At 45.6% G+C, this 24,716-nt stretch overlaps 1 protein-coding gene across 1 annotated transcript; it reads right to left on the bottom strand.

Moving 5' to 3' along the window:
* Positions 1-173: 173 nt before the first annotated feature.
* GTF3A (general transcription factor IIIA) lies at positions 174-19,428 on the bottom strand. Its single transcript, XM_028502906.2, has 10 exons — positions 19,412-19,428; positions 14,622-15,012; positions 12,376-12,476; positions 8,099-8,195; positions 7,638-7,726; positions 6,557-6,630; positions 2,789-2,869; positions 1,973-2,202; positions 756-815; positions 174-513 (listed from the first exon to the last, which is right to left on the bottom strand). The coding sequence occupies exons 1-10, from the start codon at positions 19,426-19,428 to the stop codon at positions 349-351; spliced, it is 1,305 nt and encodes a 434-aa protein (XP_028358707.1). The 3' UTR covers positions 174-348.
* Between the last annotated feature and the right edge of the window lie 5,288 nt (positions 19,429-24,716).

Raw genomic sequence — 24,716 nt, 5'->3', positions numbered from 1 at the left:
ACTGGCTAGAACCTATGTAAGTCACAATGTCACCCTGCAAGAGAAAATGCTTCATCACTCCCCGCTTGCTTGGTACTCGTCGGTTTCAGCACGCATAACGAGTTCTGGAATGAATTAATGAGGAGTAACCAAGGTGACACTGTGTAGGCATACCTTGTTTTATTGTGCTTTACTGTTTTACAGGTGTTCCCTTTTTTACAAGTTGAAGGCAAGACCCTTCACCAGCAAAAACATTTCAGCTCACTTTTTCCCACTATGTGCTCTGCTGCAGTGGTTTGGAGGCCACCTGCACTGCCTCTGAGACCTGCCTGTAAGTGAGCTGGCCGGTCTGTGGAAACCACTGGGTGTTCAGCTGAGGGTGAGCACCGCGACCGTCGAGAGCACCTTGTCTTCAGCGCGGCTCAGCAGCTGTCCAGGCTGAGGCGAAGACAGGCTGTGTTCCCTTTTCCCTTTAGGAGGGATGTAGCCACTGAGACGGGAAGCCAAACTCCGTCTTTCACGAGTTTGTTTTACCTTTGGAAATAAGGAAAACAGAATTCAGGATCAAAATTACCTGAACTTATTTTACAATAGTTGTACACCCTGATAGGCACACAACACACCTTACAAGAAAGTAAAACCCATCCAGGTGCTCTCAGGAGCACCGCAAACTCACACAGTAACAAGTAGTCGAAACTACTCTAAGTAGATTGCATCTGGCTTCAGTCTGCAATTTATGTTTTAAAAAACGGCTCGCCTAAATCATCTCAACTTACTGTGAGCTTCATTTTCCTCTTGTCAGGGTCATGAACAACAGCATGCCTAGTGAGACTTTGCTGAAATGAAAGAAAAAATAAAGTTGTTTTTAAAACACTGCCATTTGGTGTCTATTAATACGAAAAGTCCATGCGTTACTTAAATAAACAGCCTTCTTTCTGTTATGTTCTGTTGAGAGGTGTGACCTCTACAAAGATTCCCATAGAGGATTCTTCCCAAACCCGGGACTGAAGTCACTGCCTCTTCCAGTGACCCAGGTTAGGAATTTATCCAGTCTGGGCTGGTCCCCTGTGGCTTGTTAGTTCTTTCATAAGTAAAAGGCTGGGAAAACTAGTTCTGAATAAATCATTCCAAGCTGAAGGGGAGGTTCTTTTAACCAAAGCTATGTCATCAGCATCCCAAAACCAGTGGAATATCTGACCAAAGTACTGCTGTCCTTGCTGAGAATGCTGAGCCCCAGCAGCTCCCAGCTGTTTTCTAATGGTTTGGACATATGCTGGGCCTCACTTCTCTCTCCAGTCTTCATTATAATTCATGGTTTAAGTGTTTGTAAGAGTACCAACCATGGGAGAGTTTCCCAAACTGCACAGCCCCCTCCAACTTGTATCACGTTCCTAGCTATTTGAATAACAAATGATTGTACGAAAATACAATGAACCACAAATGAAATACATTTCATTCAAATACAGACTAGATGGACCCCCAAAGTCCTACAGGCCCTTGTGTCCTTGTTGCCCATTTCCCTTTTCAATCCCTACATGACTGTGGCCAAAAGGGATGGCTCCTGGATGACAGCAGCCTGAAAGGACACCCAAAATACTGGCATACTCTTGAATAAGCGTTTGGTTCCATATGCTACTGGTTCTCAAATACAGCCCATGTATTGGGAACACGTTCCTGCACCCCCAAACCCCAGAGTTTCTGGTTCAGCAGTCCTAGAGTAGGGCATGTGACTGTGCATTTCTAGCAAGTTTCCAGGTGATGCTGGAGCTCCTCAGCCAGGGCTGCAACTCAGAACCACTTGGCACACGCAGATCTGGCTGTGTGGCAGACTTCCATTCAGAACCGCTCCAGCTGAAGCAAGAGTGGAAGGTCTTAGGGCCCTGCTCACCCAGCCCGCCAGCCCTGGACACACCATCCTGGAACCCAGGGCTCTGTGGAACCCAGCTGGAAATGACACACCGACAGTACTGCCCCTGGGAGGGTGAGCACTTACTTTCATTGCAAACGTTTTGCCACAGCCAGCATGTTCACACACAAACGGACGCCTTTCCTCGTGAAAAGAGAGAATGTGGCTCTGCAGGTTGAACACAGTTGTGTAGGTTCTACCACAGCCTTCCCTGGGACATCGACACACACTCCTTTCTTCAGTATGTGTTTTCATATGTTGCTTCAGATAATCTTTGCGTTTAAAGGTTTTCTGGCATACTTCACACACCACTTCCTCTGATAAAACACACAAAAAAAGTGTAACCAATTTCCCCAAGTATTGCCAAATAGAAAACATTAAATACTATATTCAATATGTAAGTAACATATTCAATACATAAAACCTTGTGATTGTACATAAATTAGAAATTTCAGAGGAAAATAACTCGTTTTTATTGCTTGAACATTTGTCTCAATTCTCCCAAGTGCTTCTATTACAGCAAGTCACCCTTGTCAAGGAGCAGGGGTGCTCAGCATGGCGGCTGTGGGAACAGGGAGGAAACTAAATAGGCCAGTTTCCTTCCTTGTATCCCAGCACACAGGGCACTCTTCCCCAAAATGCCCCACAGAGTCCCAGTGTCCCCCGAGATTCTGTACTTGCCAGAGCCTTTAAAAAGGCTGAATATACACAATGGCTCGAAGAGACCTGGCATAGCTCTTCCCAAACCTGCGACCATAGGTATCTTCTCTTTTGTCAAATAGCTGAAGTACCCAGCACCTCACAAAATACCTATTATTTTAAGAACACAATTATTTCTTTAAAAGCACTGCATCAGTTCTACAGGGGCAAATGGTTACGCTGAGCTATTTGTGTCTGCCTTACCTTTATGGGTGGTTCTCACATGTTTCAGAAGCTCTGTCCATGTTTTTGCCACAAAGCAGCATCCTTTTTGACATTTATAACCTATTTAAAAAACAAAGGTGTGTTGCCTTTTGTGAATCTTCAGTGTAAACGCCAATCACAATTAGAAAGGAAACTTACATGCCCGTGTACTTTTTCTCCTACCCCCCAAGAGTACTCTGTTGCCAGTCTCCAGAGGTGACAGTAAAACCGAACAGCTGCACATCAAGGTGCCTCAGGTAGGACTTGACTTCAGCAGACTTCACAAGAGGCTTCCTTTTGCTTTCTGCTGTTCTCGGTAAGCTGACTACATGGCATGTGGACTTCCAGCTGCTTTAATCCCCCCACCCCCTGCTTTATGCTTGCCCCTTTTTCCTCTGCAAAAAAGTTTCGGCTTCCGGCCAAGATGGAGGCATAGGTGGACACACCGTACCTCCACGCACAACCAAGACAGGGACAACAACGATTAGAAACAGAGTAACATCCAGAAATGACAGAAAACTGATCTGATTGGAAGTCAGACAACCAAGAAATTGAATTAGACCCGTGCATCCAGACGGGTAGGAGGAGCAGAGACGAGCAGCCAGGTGCGGAGAGCAGAGAACAGTGGGACCAGTGTGTGAGACATCCGGGGGCGCGTAAGGTGTCCGGGGTGCGCAGGACCGCAGCGGGTGGACCCTGAATGTGCAGGTGGCAGCTGGCAGACCCTGGCCCAGGGGTGGCAACCAGCAACCAGCAGACCCAATGAGGCGGCGATAGTAAAGTGAGGCAGGGCGCACAACCCAGGATCACAGCACTGGGAAATAGAGCCTCGGGACACTGACTGAGGACATCTGTGGGAATTGAGGCACACGGAGAGACACCCATCCTCATGGGGGAGGTCCTTGGAGGGTCCCATGGCATGCAAAAGCCCACCCACACGGGAACTGGCACCAGAGGGGCCCAGTTTGCTTGGGGGAAGCAGCAGAGAGGACTCAGGTCCCACGGAGAACGGAGCAACCGCCATTGTTCCCTCTAGACCCCGCCCCTACATACAATGTCACAACACAGCAACTGGCGTGCCCTGCCCTGGTGAACACCTAAGGCTCTGCCCGGTACTGTAACAGGTGCGACCAGACCAAAAAAAAAAAAAAAAAGATGGCTCAAACAGAAGAACAAATCAAAGCCCCAGAACTCATCCTTTTGAGCGACTAAGAGATAGCTAACCTATCAGATGCACAGTTCAAAACACTGGTGATCAAGATGCTCACAGAATTGGTTGATTTTGGTCACAAATTAGATGAACTTATGCAGACTACAATTAAAGAAATGAAGAAAAATGCACAGGAAACCAATAGTGACGGGGAGGAAACTGGGACTCAAAACAATAGAGTGGACCAGAAGGAAGAAAGAAACAACCAAACAGGAAAGAATGGAGAAATAAGAATTCAAAAAAACTAGAAGCTTAGGAACCTCCAGGACATCTTTAAACGTTCTAACATCCAAATTATAGGGGTACCAGAAGGAGAAGAGGAAGAGTCAGAAATTGAAAACTTACTTAAACAAATAATAAAAGAGAACTTCCCCAATATGGCAAAGGAAATAGACTTCCACGAAGTCTAGGCTCAGAGAACCCCAAAGAAGTTGGACCCAAAAAGAAACACACCAAGGCACATCATCATTACATTAGCCAAGGTAAAAATGAAGGAGAGAGTCCTAGAAGCAGCAAGAGGCAAGGGGACAGTAACCTACAAAGGAGTTCCCATCAGACTGTCAGCTGATTTCTCAAAAGAGACCTTACAGGCAAGAAGGGGCTGGAAAGAAGTATTCCAAATCATGAAAGGCAGGGACCTACATCCAAGATTGTTCTATCCAGCAAAGCTTTCATTTAGAATGGAAGGGCAGATAGAGTGCTTCTCAGATAAGGTCAAGTTAAAGGAGTTCATCATCACCAAGCCCTTATTTTATGAAATGTTAAAGGGATTTATTTAAGAAAAGAAGATAAAAACCATGTATAGTAAAATGACAGCAAACTCACAATTATTAACAACCACACCTAAAACAAAACCAAAAGAAACTAAGCAAACAACTAGAACAGGAACAGAACCACAGAAATGGAGATCACATGGAGGGTTAGCAACAGGGAAGTGGGAGGGGGAGAGGGAGGGAAAGGTACAGAGAATAAGTAGCATAGATGGTAGGTAGAAAATAGAAAGGGGGAGGGCAAGAACAGTATGAGAAATGTAGAAGCTAAAGAACTTATATGTATGACCCATGGACATGAACTGAAGGGGGGGAATGTGGGTGGGAGAGGGTGTGCAGGGTGGAGGGGAGTGAAGGGGGGAAATAGAACAACTGCAACAGCATAATCAATAAAATATATTTAAAAGAAAGCAAAAAAAAAGTTTAGTTCTTTGTCTTTAGCAAACCATCAACACTAGAGCTTAGCAAGTATGTGTCCACTCGCTGGCTTCCTCCAGCCTTACCATCTTGTAAGTTTTGTATGACAAAAAAGAAGCAGGGTACAGCTGAGAAAGAAAAAATAAACTAGAATAATCCAGAGAAAAACAAAATGAACGAAAATTATTATTGCATAAAGCACTAGAATTGGATTATTCTGTCAATGTAACAGCCAGCCTGAGTTTCACCCAACAAAATACCAGATAGAAACAAAAGAAAGGCTGCCTGTCATTCTTAGCTACTAGTCTCTTCTAAAAAAACAAACAAAAACCAAAAAAAAAAAAACCCTATAAATTCTAGGGCTTGGGAAATTAGGATATAGTTATCAAAAATCCTATATGGAAACACAGAAGAGTCAAGTAGTTTAATTGAGTGTTTTTGAAAAAAGTTAATGTGACTGCTCCCAAAACTCCAAACTACTGTATTAACTAAGCCCTTGGGACGCCCCCCAGGAGAAGAGCGGCACATGGAGTAAGTCAAGAGGCTGAAAACTATTGGGCTGGCCAACAACTTCATTTGTTTTTTACCCCGTAAAATGAAAAACACATTTTTCATTTTCACCAATAACTTTCTTGATTTGGATAGTTGAGTATGTCAGCTACTTCCTGCTATTGGCTTCTAGAGGGTAGAGGCCAGGGGTGCTGCTAAACATCTCCCAATGCAGAAGACAGCCCCACAGTGAAGAATTATATGGCCAAAAGGTCAACAGTACCAAGAAACTTCGCAAACTACTTTTGACATGTTCAATCAGTCACAGCACCTTCTCCGTGTACTGCACACACCTTTTTTGAGTTTTTGAGTTATCACCTTTCTTGAAATAACAAAACATAATATGCCCAAAATGTTGCATATTTTCTTTCATCTTCAATATTAAAAGGGCTACAAAAAAATTCACCAATTTTGGTAATTGTTTTTAAATGTAAGCTGGTATGACAGCTGTCACAATACGATCTAACCAGATTGTTTTAAATGAAGTTAAAGATAAGTAAGAACTACCAGAGCCACTGTACAGACAAAACTGAATGGACTTTCTGGCTTGCCCAATGCCATGAAGAAGCAACGGAAGCACACAGCACGGCCAAGCTCTGGCATTGAACACAGGGCCAGCGGGTGGGAGAACAGATGCAACACACAGACAGCACCTCTTTGGTCAGGGGTATAGAACCTGAACAAGCACAGCGGTGCCCCCCGCCTCGTTCTCAGTTCTCAGTATGACCACAGAAGAGTAGAAAGCACCGAGTTTTCAAAGACTTAGAAACATACACTCTGGGGCTAGTGTGTTAGTCGGAGTGAGCACTGCCAAGTACGTACCCTCGTGGACCTTCCCATGTCGTTTCAGCCTGCTGGGTGAAGCAAAGTGTTTTCCACAGCCTTCGTGGGTGCACCTGGGTCAACAGGACACAAAGTGTCAGCCAGGCCACTTTCACAGACAACTCCACTTACAGTAAAGCATACTTTGTCCTATTCTCCTACCAGTCTCCCCTGCCCACAACTAAACCAGTCATGTAAAAATGATTTAAAAGTTAGACTATATCCTAGAAAAAATTCAAGTTACCTGACCAAACTGGGGGAAAACAAACTGAAGAAAAAAGTCACGTGACCTTTTTTTTTTGCTTATGGAATCAAATTAAACACTGTTATATCTTTATTCTTCTGAAAATATACTGTTTTCATGGCTACGAGAAAGATGGTTATGGTCGACACCTAAATCATTCCCAATCATTTGTGTCTAGTTTTTCTAATGATGCCACCCCAGGGTGGTGTGACAAGAAAACACAGCAGCAGCTTCGCCAGCCTCCTACAAGCAATGGGACGCGCAGGCTGCTCCCGCCTCAATGCCACCGGCGGCGCGAGAACAGGCAGACCTGCAGACAACGGCAGGCACTGTCCTGGCAGCAGCTCCGAGGCAGAGGGCATCGCTGTGTGAGTGGGAGGAAGGTGCCCAGAACCCATGCTCTTCAGGAGTGGCCATCTGAGCAGGCGGTCAGGAGCCCTCGATGCCCTCTGCCTAACACCTCCTGTCCCCCCTTCCTGCTCCTCACAGAACCCTCTCTAATGCAGGCCTGCCCACACCGCTGTTGTTTTACGGGACAAGAATAATTAGTGTCTTCCTGATGACATGTCATGTAATTCAACAGGCTATACGAATAGTTAAGTCATTTGTCAGTCCTCCCTTAAAGCTTAACTACAACTGTACTAATCTCACAAATTATTCTGAAGCATATCAGAGAAACAAAAGCAAAACTGAACTAATTATAAATGGGCACACACTATACACGTTAACAGAAAAATGTTGATTAATAAACTGTTTCAAAACATTTGTACCCAATTGCATTTCAGTCTATTCCCCCCTGAAATTCGCCATGTTGCTCTGCACCCCCCAAGTACCTACTTAAACAGCGGTTCATCAGTATGCTGGCACTGATGGATTTTCAGCTGCTGATGTTTCTTAAAAGTCTTCGTACAGCCTTCAAAGGTGCACTGTTCAGTGAAGGTTTGTTAGTCATGAGAAAAATCAAAGGCCAGTTCATAACTATCCCCTCAAGGTAAAAATACCGTGCAGATTACAGACTTGCTACTTTCACCCATTTAGTTAGTGTAAAATTCTTTGTTGAGAAACTTTAAAGAGAAACATTTCTGAAAGAGCAAAATGTTTCATTTGTGGTAGTCTACCAATAATATACTTTAGTTGGCACAATAATATTTGCTTTCAAAATAAAACAATTATTATGATAGTGTCAGGCTGAATTCAGATATCTGACACACAAAATTTGGATATTGAAAATTTTAGAAACAGACAATACACATAAAAATATTCAGAGAATTTAAGCATAGGAAATCATTCCCACTTACTACATATTGTTTTTGCTGATTTTCATGTTTGCGTTCAAAATGTTTCTTCAAGTTTGATTTTGTGTTGAATTTCTGGTCACAGCCACTCGCTGTACAACTGTAGAAATCATAAACCCAAATATTAACAAACCAAGGGAAGAAAAATTTTAAGACTTTATAAAAGCTAATTATTCCAAAGTATAGTATAAAATAGTCTTTAACAAATTCCAAAGTGTAAGCTACACCAAGCAGGCCTCTCTGCTTTGATTCGATTAGCCTGTAACAAGATGCAATTCATGTCAGGCTTCTGCAATCAACCACATGGCATCCGGCATCCTTTGCACACCAGGCAGAGGGGAGGTGAAAAATACTAGCTCCAAAAGCACAGACCCTGTTTAGGCTTAAATCCATATTTAAGTTAAATTGTTCTCAGTTTAGAATCTGATAACTATAGTTTTGCTTGAAATGTCACTATAAACTGCCTTTCCAAAAAAAACTTCAAAAAAAAACCCAAACTGGTTTTACAGGACCATAAACCATTCTGCTGTCTGGCGTACCATCAAGCCGGTCAAGTTTTCTTAACAAGCATTTCTATATCTGGACCTTGAATTACCTAAATTCTTCAGGAAACTGTGTTTTGAACATATGTGTTCTGTCTGTGGTGAGTTTTTATCAGCTTGATGGATGAGGCAGGACTTCCTTTGTAAGCCCTCATCTTAGACACCATTCCCTGGTAAACGGAGTGACAGTCCCAGGAGGCACTGTGCTGTCCGCAGGGCCAGGCAGAGGGAGGCCAAGACTAACTGCACACTGACGGTGGGAGCTATGCCCAGAAGCCCACTGGAAACACACAGGAGGGGCATGCTGGGGGGCACTGTCTCTAGACACTCTGGAGAGCAGAAATCTCTAGAAGTTCCAAAAGGTTCTTTGAAAAATTTTTTAATATATATTTATTGATTCCAGAGAGAGAGAGAGACAGATAGAGAGATAGAGAGAGACAGAGGAAGGAAGAGACAGGAACATCGATGTGAGAGAAATATCGATCAGCTGCCTCCCGCATGCACCCCAATTGGGGACTGAACCTGCAACCTAAGATTGTGCCCTGACTGGGAATCAAACTGGCGACCTTCTGGTCTCCAGGACTATGCTCCAAGCAACTGAGCCACGCTGGCCAGACCAACAGGTGTTCTTGACCTCAGGAACAGAATGCTGAGTTTCAGCTGGGTACACGGCCAACATAAAGAGCTTTTTCCACCTCCCTTGCAATTATAAACACAAATGGTGAAGTTCTGGTCCACACCATTTACATCCCACAACATATCTGAAAAGGGGGCACTCCTCTTTTGCACTTTCTTCCATCCTGGTGGCTACCACGCTTATGTGACAGCTTAGAGTTCCAACAGGCATGCTGGACCATGACGTTAAAGCCCCAGGGTGAGGATGGCAAAGACAAGCTGAAAGGAGCCCAGATCCTGATTATGGAAGGGCCCTTGACTGTCTGCTCCTGCATTTCAGTTATGAGAGAGAAAGCCACTACCTCTATAGAGCTGGGTTTTCTGTTCCTCTTGACTCTAATCCAGACACAAGCGTCTAACCTGACACAGGTGTGGGGCAGGACAAAGCCAACAAAAGTCCTGACAGGAGCCAAATAGCAGGCACAGGGGCCCTGAAGACCCTGGCAGACTTAGCAGGGGTGAGCAGGGAGAGACTGCCAGTCAGTTAAGCGTAAGTGGACCACAATTTCACATCTGAAATTCAAGCAAATGCGTCAAGATAAACAAACAAATGAAAGGCCGAATCACAAGGGTCATTTACATGACATACTAAGAACCTGGACCTCATTACGTTAAGGATGCTTAAAAACCACTGCACCGTTTTAAGTGGGAAACCAACCTGGAGAATAATGTGGGAGAGGGCCAGTGCGGAGACACAGAAAACAGCCATTCCAGTGAGGAGTAGGGCCTGAAATAAGACAGTGGCAGCTGGAGCAGGAGAGACAGACCTAAGGGGTCAAGAACAGGACCTGATGACCTGTGTGCTGGGGAGGAGAGTAGACCGAGGCCTCCAGAGGAGTTGCCTTATCTTTGCTGTGGGTCACCAGATAGACAGTGATGCTGCCTGACAGAAATAAGTGGGCAGAAGGCCAAAAAAAAAGCCAAGCTCAGACTGGATTTCAGCAAACTTAAGAAGCCACAGAGACAGCTGGGTAATGCTGGCCAGCCAGCAGCTGGCTATGGGGATCTGGAGCTAAAGAGAGAGGGGTCTGGGCTAGAGACAGACCTGGAAGACATCACCTTGTTCCAGTGGAAATGAACTCTCCTCACGCATCCTGTGTATCTGTACCCAGATCCATTTTTTCTGTTGTCATTTTTAAATAGTGTACCGTAACTTAGTTCAGAAACCAAAAAGCATAAAAAAGGAATCAGATGCATAATGTTTCCTTCCACCCCTGCCCCTACCTGTGCTCACACCAGGGCTCCCACCACTCCAAAGACAGGTGATGAAGTTTTTAGTTTTATGTCACTTCTAGGGCTTCTTCTATATACACAAGCAAATATAAATATATGTTTTCCATCTGTACCCCCTCCCATTACATACACAAAAACTAGCCCTTTATATATATATACTTTGAACATTGGTTTTTTTACTTAATGTGCCTTGGAGATTTTCTTCATTTCACAGAGATCATCTGCATTCACTTTTAAGGCTATATAGTATTCCACCATGACGACACACTCTAACCCGCCTGATGGGCACGTGGGTTGATTCCAATGCTTTGTTACTATTAATATTAACACAATCCTTTTGGTATAGGAACAAGTGTATATGTAGAATCAATTCCCCAAAGTGAAACTTCTAAGTCAAAGAATATATTCCAGCCCCATTTTCCAGACTACCTTGGTTATACTTTGCTGGTGTAGCTGAACTATATTTTGAAATAAATTAAGCTTCACTTAGGGTCATGGATGTTGAAGACATACTGTGTGCTTGAACGGGGAGTGAAACCAACATCCACCGTCCTCAGTACTTTGCCCCTTTCCCTCTGGCTGGCACACTGGTCAGGGGAGGGGACACGGCCTGACACAGGGAACACAACCATGAAGACTGTCCTGTGTCAACAGCTCACCTCCTTCAGACTGTGGGAGCCTTAGGGAAACAGGGGACCCTTCATGCACATTTATCAGCTTAAAACTAACAGAAATCAACTCAGGCCACTGAAAACCCTACTACTTTTCACGGAACTGTATCATAGACAAACTTATGGTCTTAAATCCTAACATTCGCAAAACCTGCCATACAGCTATTTCCTAATACAATCTCCTGCACAAAGTTCTGGACATCTACTAGATTTATTTACTTTTTTCCCCCAAGGAAAACTTAATGTTTTCCTGGAACATTCTGTTTAGTGGTTCTAAACCACTAAACATTTAGTGATGCCTGACCATCAGCATCAACATCTCCCAGAAATTGCTAGAAATGCAAATGCTCAGGCCCCGCTGCTCTGGGAGTGGGGTCTAGCAAGCTGTATAACAAGTCTCCAGGTGATTCTGATGTATCCTCAATCTGGGGTCCACTGTGTTTTAAAGTAGTGGATTTAAAAGAAAAGCTGTATCTCCACCCTTTCAGATAAATAAACAATAACTCCGAGAAGAATACTAAAATTGGCATGGCAGAGGTACAGGGGTTTAATCCAAAGAAATACAAGATAAACTGTTAAAAGTTCAACTTCTGCCCTGGCCAGTATGGCTCAGTTGGTTGGAGTGCCGTCCTGTACACTAAAAGATCATGGGTTTGATTCCTAGTCAGGGCACATACCCAGGTTTTGGGTTTGATCCCAGGTCAGGGTCCCTAGAAGAAGGCATCCACCAATCATTATTTCTATCTCTCTACCTCCCTTTCTCTCTAAAAGCAATGAAAAAAATGTCCTCAGGTGAGGATTAAAAAAATCATACACACACAAAACTCGACTTTCTTTCTGCTTTTATCTCTTATCCCAGCAACTTATCAGTTCAGAAAGACCCTGACGATGGGGAGCCAAGAACCTGACAAAGAATCATTTTCACCTGGTCTAAACTGTGTTTGTCTCAAGGCTGATTTCCCACTTAGTGTATACTTCAAAAGGAGACGAGGGGATGAAAATGCAAAAGAACTTCAGAGCAACTTATTCCTCAAGTGTTAGGAGATGCAAATGAAGCTTCATATTCTCTTGGTCTTGAGGTAATAACCAGTCAGTTTTCTAACCAGGTCAGTGTGCCACACAACCGGTTCAGAGGCCTAATCCCAGTTCTCTAACTTACACAAAGGGCTTTTCTCCAGTGTGAAGCAGGGCATGTCGGCTCAGGTGGTAGTCTCTGACAAAGGCTTTGCCACACCCTTCGTGGTCACAAACGAACGGTCTCTAGCAGGAAGGAAAGAAAAAAAGCATGTCATTTCTGCCCACATTAGTAACTCTGATATTATTTAAAGGCCTCAAATGTCCAGTAGGCAAGGCCATGGGCTCTGTCTCCAGAGATGGTTTCCACTAAGAGTTGAGCACCCGCTACACCAAGGCCAGGCAAGGTTGTCCTGCATGAAGTTACACATCGGTGCCACAACTTCTCAACAAGAGAAGTTTTCTAGCCCATATGAAGGAAGCTGGTAGCACTATATGCATGTCTAAAATTAAAGGTAAAGACTTTGCTCAATGAATGGCATATGCAATAAGTGGGCAGCCTTCACAGTTGGTTAACCTGCTCCTAACCTGACACCTGGCTTCAGGTACAACCCCTGTCTTAAACATTACTTGCCTATTCACATGGCCTATAAGTACAGATCTCTACCACAGCATGTGTGTATCCATCCAAACCCTAGGGAAGAAGAATGCGCACATTCAGCCGCATCCTGAACAAGCTAAGTGTCTGTGCTGAGAGAATGGCTGGCACAGCTGCAGGAAAACGTGTCACACCTGAAAAAGTTCATAGGTGCCAGGGCAAAGCAAAGCTCACAGCCCTAACCACAACCACCCCTAGGGACCTAGTGGTTGAGAGGAGGGGACTCAATCCTGAATCTATAGGAAAAGCCAAAACACATCCTCCAAATAACCAGTTTTGTGTATTTAATATGAAAAATGAACCATGATAATCCAGGAGGGAGATAATAAGCCTCAAATGACAGTACTGGTAGCCAAGCATATGGAGAGGAAGACAGATGAGCTTTTTTACTAGGGGCAGATCCACAGACTTTGCACAGCTCCCGTCATGGAGTAGGCTCAATCAACATTTGTCAAATTAATGTGAGATTTGGGACAATAAAGGTGCCTTCATGTTTTCTAGCCCATATGAAGGAAGCTGGTAGCACTATATGCATGTCTAAAATTAAAGGTAAGCACTAATTTGGACATACTGGTTACAGTGCTCAGAATTTGGGGGCTAGGGGGTAAAAGGAAGACAGGAGGCGAAAGGTCATGGATGTTATGAGTGAACCCAGTCACCAGGTAGGCTTGCCAAGAGAACCGGGAAAAAGTAGAGGGCAGAAGATAATAAATTAGTGAAAGGGGCCAATGAGGAAGAGAAAAAGAGCTGGAGAAGATCCTGAAAAGGAAATGGTCAGCCTTTAAATGCTGTAGAGGGAAAGGAGAATGGGTGTCATTAAGGCCACATGGAGGAGTGATCTCGAGTTAGGTAGGTGTTAGTGGCAAAGGCACCAACTGCGGGTCTCTAACTTAAACAAATTACGGGTCTTTCACTAAGGCAGTGTGAAGCCAGTCTCCTCCCAAAAGTAGGAAATTGGGCAGATTCTTTGGCTTCCATGAGCCTCCCTTCCCTCAACTGTCTTCTCTGAAAGGAAAACCCACACTCCAAACCCTTTTGTGTCCTGGCCTACAAATCATCCCACTAGACCTGCTTCTCAGAGGTTCTCTCATATGGGTCCCATCCACTAACACTGGCTTGTCCCACCCACCCCACCCCCAAAGGCCCACTGGCTCTCTCTTGTGCAAAGAGAGAGCCTTGGCAACAGAGGCTTTGCCTGTTTTGTTCACTGCTCTCTCCACGGCAGGAATGGTACTGAGTTTCGAAAGAATGAATGCATGCTGCTTGCAAAACCTCCAGTACCATAAGTCATTCTACACACAAGTTCTGGGAAAGAGGTGCTTTAGGCAGGTGTCTGCTGGAGTGGGGACTTGCAATTGTGCACCTATTTACAGATTACCTGGAGGTGGTGATTGGCCAAGACTCAAAATGAAAGAAAGGGAAAGGCTGCTCAGTAAACCGTGAACCCGTGGACAAGAATACCTCGGTCCTAGAACTTCTCGTCTACCCCTCAGCAACTTTCCTAACCTAAGGCATGGTTCACTAATCATGGCTGGTTCACTAATCATGGCTGTTTCACTAGGGTGGTCCACGGTACCAAAGGTGAACGTGTTTTGCAAAGCCAGGCATGCAACCCTGCACACCCACGCGCTGTTCCCAGAACTCCCGGGCGGAGCACACAGACAGCTCAACCACCACTAGTCCCAGGGCCCAGTCGCCAGGGCCCTCCGTGGCCACGCCTTCAGGCTCTTTACCTCCCCCGTGTGCTTGCACAGATGAGCATCCAACTTCCAGGCCTTGTTGTAATTGGCGCTGCAGTTCGGGAAGGAGCAGATGAACCTCCTAGGATGCTCCGGGAGCAGCGGGGCGGGGCTCCTGCCTGCTCTCACGAACGCGTCGAAAATGGTCAGGGACGACACCGCCTCGGCGACCGAGCCTGGCGGCTCCAGGGCGGCCGGGGCCAGGCGCCAGGCCACGTGCCGAACCGCGTACAGGAACACCTGTCCTCCGCTCCGAATAGACCCCACACCCAACTCGGCGCACTTCCGGGATTGCGGCCTTTCCCCGACCGCCAAGGGGCGGAACTTGTGCGCCTGCGCACGGACAGCAGGCCACGCCCCTTTAGCGTGGTGTTCGTGCGTGCTCCTAGGCCGTGAGACTAAGACCGCCCCCCACCTCCCTTCTTGGGTCTAAATCTCTCTCGCTCTGGTTGAGGGGCTTTGGCTACCTCCTTCACAGCAAAAAGAGCCTTGGGCCTCAAACATATCCCGAGGCACTGATTAAATGTGACGTTTCCCATCTGTCACCATCCTATTTAAAGTACTAACCTTGCAAAATTTAAGCTTTCCTGTTCTTATGACGTTATATAGTTTGTCTTCTTTACGAATTCATTTCCTTGCGCGCCATCTACATACTTCCTCCTCAAGCCCCACCCAGAACAGCGCTTCCTAAACTTAGCTGCAGATAAGAACACGTGGAGATCTTTTAAAACTCAAGCTCAGAGCTTACCCTGGACCAATTAAATTACAAATTCTGTGTGTGGGAAACAGGAATCAGTAGTTTGGAAACTCCCTGGGTAACTCCAATGCAGAGAAAAGTTTGGGAACCACTTCCTTAAGGTTTTGCTGCTCAAGTGTGCTCTGTGGACCAGCAGCATCGTTAGAAATCCCAACCTCAGACCTACTTAAGTCAAAAAGATATGCAGGTGATTTGACGGACATGGAAATTTGAAAACACTGTTTAGAGTCTTGAATGAGTGTTGTATGTATCTTTATTTATAAAGCCACATGTTTAAAGGATGTCCTTGGATGAGAATGACATGATGGATGGTCTGAGTTCTGCCACATTTGTCTGTTTCACAGCCTACATCATTGCAAATCATTAAGCAAGCCCTTGTCTGGATATGATGAACAGGTTCCTGCAGAGAACAAGAGCAGTCAGTCCTGACCTGGATCCTTACATCATATCCACTCCTGAGCCTCAGTCTCCTCGTCTTTATTATTTGTTTTTTAACGAGTCCTTGTCATTTGGAACCGTCCTATTTATCCCCTCCTTATACCTTTCTCTCACTGAATGCCAGTGTCCCTTCACAATCATTGGGGCAGTTGGAAAAGGCCCCATACGTAAGGCACATTCATCCCCAGGATGTAGTTCCTGACCCTCCAACCCAGGACCATTGGGAACCCATCTGGGGAAGAAGAAAATCTGAATTCAAGAGAAGAATTGTCCAAGACATACCAGAGGTAATAGGGGCAGAAAATCCAAAGAAAAAGATTCCCCAAAGGAGGATTATCAGTGGTGTCAAATGTTAACAGAATGATCAATGAATAAGAACACCTTGAAAATGAAAGAATGACTGGGGAGGTGTTTCTCAAAACTTTTAATTATCCCCAAACAATTAGATGTTGTCTTATATGGTAAGTGATTGGAGCTGGATTTCTTTTTTCAGGAGAACCCAATTTTTATGTTCGTTACAGTTACACAATCCCAGAATTTATCTCTGTTTAAAAGGTCATATATCTCATATATATTATGAGAGATATATTATGATATAATATCACATATATTATATGTACATATAGTATGGACTTGATTCATAGGAAGAATATGATTTTTATAATCAAAAGTGTTATCTCGTTGTTATATGTCCATTAATGCCATCTGTGCAGCTATCCATAGGATGACAATATGCAAATATCAGGAAGCTTAGCTAAAATACTCCTTTTTCTTCTTTCTAAATGTAAAGAATATTTTTGTGGGTGTGTGTAGGAACAAAAGGACAATACCATTTAAAACTGAAGTTGCCCCACAATACATGTTAATTTTTATAATTAAATGCAGTCAAGAAGCTGATAATAGTCTCTTGCTTATAAGTTAAACACCTGCAAAGATGTTTGAGCTCTTTCTACCCGTTTCTCATCCCTTCCTGTCCTCCTTTCCCCTCTCTCTCTCTCCCAGGCTTCAGGCCTGCTTGTCTTCTTCTACAAGACTCAGTTTCTGCCCCTGTGACTGTGGTTTTCTAAGGGTTTTGGCTCAACCCAAGCAGCCTGGATCTTATATAATCTGGCTCCTTAATGTGCCATGGCTAATGACTCCTGAAAAAGTCTTTGGCCCATCTGGGATTCGGGTTCTTCCCTAAGCCCAAACAACTTCATCCCGGAAGGGATAAGACTGTGCGTCTTGTGGGTTAACCTAGACAGAACTCTGGTGAGCCTGTTCTAGCAAGAAGATTGTGTCTACTTGCCTCAGCTTTGTGCCTGCCCTTTTCCACGTGACTTCTTTCCTCCCATAAAGAAGGCTGGAGATATTTTCTCTCTCCTTGGCTCTCAGCTCAGCTGTGTGACTTAATTTGGCCCTATAAGTTGGAAGTGACAGCACACCTAGGCCTCCAGAGAACCTGTGGGTTGCTCTGTTGTGCCTCTGCCACTGCCACAAGGAGGACATTTCTGCTTTAGCTTCTCCCCTGAAGAAGACAGACATGAAGAAAAACCAAGTCACCCCAGGAAAGCCCAGCACAGATCGGCCTGCCACCATCTGACATTCAGCCAATCCACACACACATCCATAACCATAAACAATAGGAAGCCACTGAATTGTGGGATGCTTTGTTATGCAGCAATTATATAGCAATAGCTAATGGATATACTCTCTTCATTGATACTTCTGAATAGGACCTGAATCCTGCCAACAAATATGTGGCTGAGAGGCAGATTCTTCTTTACTGGAGCCTTCAGATCATACCCCAGCCCTTGCTGACTGTCTCCTTCACTGCAGTGTGGGAGAGACTCTGAAGCAGAGAAGCCAGTTGAGCTGTGCCCAGATTCCTGATCCACAGAAATTATGAGATAATAAATGTGTGTTGGTTTAAGCCACCAAGTCTGGTAATTTGGCATACAGTATAACCAATACAAAGAGCAAAAGTCTTTCATCACGCAAAGAAATTCCTGACCCCGTGGTCTTGACCTCAGACTAACAAGAGAGTGTCTGAAGACAAAGAGTTCTGAGAGGAGGGGGACTCTGACTCAGCATCCAGCCATTATATAAGCTTCTTTTAACCAAAAACCAGATTCATAGTGTGACCAGATTGAATGTAGTTACTGTGATAACTGGGCATGATAGCTTGAGTGTGGGTTGCCCCGGAAGATCTTCAGTGTGTAGTTCCTTTAATTCCAATTTTACTCTAATCTTCCAAGGCTTATTTATCTCAGATGCGTCCAGCACAGCCCAGGCGGTCAGCTAAGGCCATCGTCCCTGTGGCTTGGCAGGGAACCAGGACATCGTCTATGAAACACACCTGTAACTTAAAGAAACAGAACTATTTGTTCTTCTTTTGTAGGTGTGCAAGAAAGGCCTTTGGATTGGGTCCCAGTTGCCACTAACTACTTCAGTATGACTTTGGGCAACTCTTCCCAGCCATCTTTGCCTCATTTATAAAACAAAGGAGACTCCGAGAGTTGCTGTGGGCATCACATAAGAACTCAGCTATTAACCTCTTTATGCTTCAGTTTCGTCATGGGTCAACTGAGGACAATAGTACCTACCTCACAGATTGTGAGAATTAAACAAGAAAATATATGCAAAGCACATAGCAAAATGGGTGACTCAGAGGAATGGCTCAGGGAATGTCAGCTCTCGTCACCATGGTTACCATAACCTGTGTAGACCCCTTCACCGTCCATGAAGTGCTACACATCTGTACACTGTTTCTGACGCTAAGTTCTCAAATGTTGGCTCAAACAAAAAGTGAGTGAATGAGCACTGTTACATTGGTCGTGGGCAGCCTGAAGGAGGCTGGAAAGCCACATTAAGAAAAGTTCCTTCTGCTGAGCCTCAGGATTGAGCAACAGAGATTCCAGCCCTCAGCCACATTCTCGATGAAACCCACACAGGCATCCCTCAGGGAGCCCCCAAGAGCCACTGACTGTCTCACTGCTCAGTCAGGAGAGGTGCCCCACGCTGTCACCTTATCTCTGTCCTTGCTCCTAGCTGTACTGTTAATGGATTTCTCACCCTCTCAGCATCTGTTCTTTGAATGTCCCCCACGTGGACCTTTGGAACTATCCAGTGGACAGTGCTCAGTCCCACTACCATTTATCTTCTTGGTTTTCCACTCATTGTGCATTTCCAGCCTGGCTGCTCTAATCAGCCCTCCCCCTGCTTAGGTCTGATTATCACATTTTCTTGTGGTTGTAATGGCCCGAGGGTACCACCACAGACCTACGCTTAATCACTCACATCCACTTCAAAGCCATTTTATTCTGAAGTAGCGGGATTCCATCTAGTGAGCGAGGCCTAATTGCTCTGTGGTTACCCATGCAGTCAGATGCTGGAATGTACTTTTTCCATCCACAGCCAGCCAAGACTTTTGTGTTTGATCATTTCCTCTGCCAGCTACCAAAGATGCCCTTGAAAGAGGTAAGCAGTCATCTCCAGGGAGTCCTTGCCCCCTGTATGGGTGGCTTCTTGCTTTACTTTAAGGATAGAATCCACCTGCCCCTCTTCAGCTCCCCTGCTGCCATCTTGATCCAGTGTGCCAGCATCTCACCTGATCTTCAGGTGCATGCCGCAACCAGGCTCACGTTCCCAAATCCTTTGTCCACACTATGGCTGAGGGCCCCTTCCCAAAGGCAGCAATTTCAGGGGTCTCCCATAGCCTTTGGGATAAAACCCCAACTCCTTACAGGTGCCCTTGCAAGACCTCAAAGGAGCCAGCATTACGTCCAGCCTGCCTTCCCACTTCTGAGCCCTCTCACTGCTCACACCTGCCATCTCTAACTTCCCTTCAGACCTCCCACATCCTCTTCAGCTGGTTGGTATCACTCTCTCCTTCTTGCACCCTGCTGTTCCTCAGGAGCAGCCAATGTCAACTCATCAGGTGGCAGCTTAGGGGTAAATTCCTCCCAGAGCTTGACAGGCACATTCCTACTGGCGAAGTGGCCAGCTGCACACCCCACAGTACTCTGCATTTCCCTCCTCACAGCACTCCACACACTTTACCACAGTTGTCTCACCAGTCTTCCCCAGCAGCCCTTTGCAAGCTCTGAAGGGTGGGCTTCCTGCCTGCTAGTCACCACTGTAGCCCCAGCACCTAGCACAGAAGCTGCCATGCGGCAGGTGCCAATTCGTGTTTCTTGACTGAATCAATACCTTTTCCAGCTCTGCTAATGAAGCAGCAGAATCAATAGTGGACGTTTTCACAGCATTTCTCTTGGTAAAACATTTACTGGCCCAGATAACATGTCACAAGAAATACTAATTTTTGGCTTGAACAGAAGACTTAATTACCGCTTTCTGGTATGTCAATGAGTTTTTATAATTTCTTTCATACTTCACAAGTTTTCTGTATCCTATGAATGGCTTTGAAATATCACACACACACACACACACACACACACACCCCTCTTCTTCTGAATTATTTTAGGTCGATTCTTGACTAATTACTATACGAAGTACTTTAAAGACACCATCTCATTTCATCCTCCCATTAAGTTTATAAGGAAGGCATTATTCTCCTCACAGGTAAGGAATTTCCACCCGTGTCCTTGCACAAGACATTCTGCATCCGCTAACAGCCACACACCTGCGCATTGGTCCCTAAGGCTCAGGCCCTCAATGACCCTTCTTGTCCCCACATCTGTGGGCTCTACACAGCCCTACTGAGGAATCCCTTTACTAGCATGGGGAGGTGTTTATTTACCAACTACATTTTAGAGTGAAACCTGCCTGCTTCTTGAGGCTAGAAAGTCACTTGTTCCGCTTACCTAGCAGCACGGAGTGGTAACACGGAAACTTCACATATGCTCTGCAACATCCATTCACCCAAAAATATTTATCAAAGCTTTTTACAAAACAAGGATTCAGGGCGAGAGCCACCCCATGACTAAGATGAGGAGCAGCAGAGACAGGTGGACACAGTGGGGCACAGTGCTGGAGACACAAATTGGGGAGTTTTAAACTATATTTTTGGGACCGTTAGCTCTTTAAAGGCCACCACCCATATTTCTGCACACTTTGAGGCCTATGCCAGCCTTCTGGGTGCCAGTGCCAGGACTGTCCCCAGATGCACATCCTGGGGCTGTGGGAAGCCTCCTCCACCTGCGGGTGGGAAGCACCTGACCCTTAGCCCAGGCTGTGCCTCTCCTGCCCTGGCTCGCACCCCATCCTCTCCTTCCTCCTCTGAAGACACCTGATAAGTCCTGCACACAACTCCTTGTCTCACAGTCACTCCTGGGGCGCCGGGAGTCACATCACTTTCTAAGGCTTATTGTGAAAAACTACCTGCCTCTGCCCACCCCCGCCCCCATCCCAGGCTCCCTCCAATTTCCTGTTCTCCAGGAGCTACCACTGTATGTTCATCTTTGCTTCCACTTTTCGGTATGTTCCTTTACCTCTCTAAATAGCATAGTGTTGCTTCTGATTTTTCCATTTTAGGCATTTTCGATTGATTTTTCCCTACAGAAGATGAAGATTAAGACACACGTGCACACACACACACATACACACACACACTTCTCATTCCATTCTCCTAAATGTTTATAAAATAACAACACTAGGTTACTCTTATATGGAGCTGACTACACAGCAGGCATTATTGTAAGCATTTCACATGTATTAATTTATTACTCCCCCAAACCCTGGGTTCTCTTATAGCCCAATTTTACAGATAAGGAAATTGAGTCAGAAGGGTAAAGCCTGTGTCCCTGCCCCACAGCTTATAAACATGCTGGGGGGAGGGGAAGGTGGGGGGGCAGGTTTGCCACCGGCACTCTGGCTTCAGAGTCTACACGCTCAATCGGCTCCTTATCCTGAGGGATTATGCCATAATTTTAGTTAAGTCAGGCTTCCATATTGTTACTAACATGATTATATCAATGCTATTAACGTCTGCTCCACGTGATAAATTGTGATTTCTCTTTCCTTCTTGAAAATCTTTATTTTAGCCATGCGGTTAAAATCCTGAGGGAAAATATTTTAAACTTAGAATTCCATATTCAGCCAAACAATCAATTAAGTAGGATAGACAAAAGATATTTTTAGATGCACAGGTTCCCTGAAATTTTACTTCCCCGTACTCTTTCTAAGGAAGCTACAGAATGCCCCACCAAGATAAAAAGGAAAAAGAAGGAAGAGGTGGACCTGGGAACAGGGGAGGGTGACGTGACCTTGTGGATGACGAAGAAAGGGATCAGGGACTGGATTCTTATTGACCTTCTAGCTGTGCGGTCGATTCCTCTGCACCTCTGTTTCCTCGCCTGAACAACGAAGGCACAGTAAAAGGTGACAGAATGAGTGAATGAGATGTTCTGTGCAAGGGCTCCCGTCAGCGGTCTTACTGAGTTGGTGACTTGAACACAAGCAGTGACTGCTTCCTCCTGAAACCCTGATAAAATGACAGAAAGGAGGTTTTCCCAAAAAGCATATTATCCCAGAAGGAGAAAAGAGCAGGAGACAACTTGTTCAAACTGTACTCGAACACAAGTTTGTATTTTAGAAAGCAGGAATTTAAATAGCAGCTGATTTAGCAGAGTCAAATGGAAGAGAGAATTAAGTAAGTCAATATATGGTAAGCACTCAGAACAGTCAAAGGCAGTGAAACTATTCTGTAGGCTTTTAGTCTGGTAGAAAAAATGCTTTGGAGATAATGAGATAAACCCATAATTTTCCTAAAAACAGGGATTAACTGCAGCTGGTACTGCCTAGGAATGGTGCGGGAAGAAATGTGAATGTGTCTAACATTCCTAATGGAGAACAAGGGTTTTTTTTTGTTTAACATTTTATTTATTTCTTTTTAGAGAGGGGAAGGAAGAAAGAGAGGGAGAGAAACATCCACATGTGGTTGCCTCTCATGCATCCCCTACAGGTTGTGGGAACCTGGCCTGCAACCCAGGCATGTGCCCTGACTGGGAATCAAACCGGAGACCCTTTGATTCACAGGCTGGGACTCAACCACTGAGCCACACCAAGTTTTGAATTATACCAGTTTGGGGAGTTGGTAAAGGGGTTACCAATACAAAAAGCCAAAGGGACTAAGTTGTATATTAAAAACCATGTGAAGAGTTGCCACTGCTGCACGTGGGGGAGAATTTCAGGCAGGGTAGCACCCTCATTTGGAGACTGACAGAGCATGAAACCGACACTGAGTCAGCCCGTGGTTTTCCTCAGTGAATGAAGCCGGCAGCTCTCAGCTCTCGGCGGCTCTGGCAGGGGGCAGGCACCAGAGGCAGCAGTCACCTGGCACAGAGGGTGGCTGAAGGCACTGAGGGTTTCAGTCTGCAAGGAAGGGGGCCTCAAGTCCATGCTACAAAGTGACCCCCTCGCCCTGACGCTTCGCCCAGGCTTGTGGTGCTTCACAAACACAAATTTGCCCTGGATCCCACCTTGCTTCCAAGAAGAAACCGTGCAGAGCCATCTTGTGGTGGAAAAAAGATGCACAGGTTTCAGCCTAAAAAACTTGGTGGGCTTTTATATGACGCTACAGGTGCAAACACACCTGCATACTTTGTATCTTGTTCCTCCCGTCCTCCGGCAGCACTTTAAAGTGGCCAGCAGATGTTGACAGCCGTCTCCACTGGTCCCATGAACACATTTACCACAGGTAATTAACTTAACTGCCTGATAAAAACGTAATTGGCGTGTGGTAATGCCAGCCATTGTCTGAGAAGAGTTTGATGGACAGCAACTTATGTTGTCTCCTTAGTTATCTTTATAGGCACATAATCAAATCCAAATTTGATCATTTGTTTGTGATTTGATTAAAGTAAACAGCCAAATTGGGGAATCATGATCCTGAGAGATTTATTATTTGCTTCCTTTACATGGTTTGGATTTTTGTACTGTTGGAAAGTGATCCTGGTCAGAGGGCTATACACGGCTGCCAGGGCTGTGCAGCCACGCTGTCCGTGAGGCAGGGCCCTCGTCCGTCAGAGACCACATAGGCCTGGAGCATCCCTTTGCATCCTGAAGGACTTGTGCACCTCTCTCTTTGGTCAGTCAGGCGAGCCTTTTCTCACATTGCAAACAGCAGCCACACACTGCTGTCTGTGGGAGCACATTGAGTGCACCCCACCCCCACCTAGGGACACATACGACAGACTTGGGTGGGGATTGCCAAGCACCTGCACCTGAACACCTGGTAGTTGAAGCACTGACATCGACTGCACCTGTAGGACTGTTCTAAGCAGCCTGGACAGTAACAAAGAGCTTCATCAAGTTGCCTCCCCTGTGGCTGATGACACCACCTTCAGCCCTCAAGTGAGCAGGTCACCTCCCACTTGAGCTCAGGGGTGCTCTTGTCCTGGGCACCTACTGCAAGAGACTTTTTAGGAAACGAGACGACTGATGAGGGTTTTTCTCACTACCCAGAGAATGGTCAGGAGTCACCAGTACATGTTTCCCTCTGATTTGGGCCACTTCTCAGCCGCCTGCCCCAAGCTGGAAGGAGGAGGCCTCTGGGCTGTGTTCAGGAAAGTTTAGACTCAAGACCACAGGATAAGAAACACTGAGGAACATCCCTAACCCCCACCGGGGGATAATCTGCTGCAAATGGCTTTGGCCATGCCTTTGAAGTCAGCTAAAACAGAATTCAGTTAGATTTTTAAAACAGGTAGTTTTTCTCCATGCCCGTATCCTCCACACTCACCCGGCCCCACCCTCCTGCCCCGCTGCTGTCCATGCCAATCTGACCTTTGCCCGGCAGACGCAGAGGCGCCTGCCCAACCTCAGCCCTTGGCCCACACGGGCCTGGCGCCTGCTGACTTCCTGCCACAGAGTGCTGGCCTTGCCCGTGGTTCAGCTCCTGGCTCTGCTGGTCTTACCCTGTCGCCTCATTGCTCCACATATGCCACGTAACA

Source organism: Phyllostomus discolor, chromosome 2, assembly GCF_004126475.2.
Source record: "Phyllostomus discolor isolate MPI-MPIP mPhyDis1 chromosome 2, mPhyDis1.pri.v3, whole genome shotgun sequence".
Lineage (NCBI taxonomy): Eukaryota > Metazoa > Chordata > Mammalia > Chiroptera > Phyllostomidae > Phyllostomus > Phyllostomus discolor.
The sequence above is the reverse complement of the archived record's forward strand: the minus strand, read 5'-3'. Positions and strand labels throughout refer to the sequence as shown.

Coding starts and splice junctions, on each gene's coding strand:
- GTF3A (XM_028502906.2), bottom strand. Junction 2,870..6,556: donor ACATGGGAAGGTCCACGAGG/GTACGTACTTGG, acceptor TTTTTTAAATAG/GTTATAAATGTCAAAAAGGA. Junction 816..1,972: donor GCAAAACGTTTGCAATGAAA/GTAAGTGCTCAC, acceptor CTTTCATTTCAG/CAAAGTCTCACTAGGCATGC.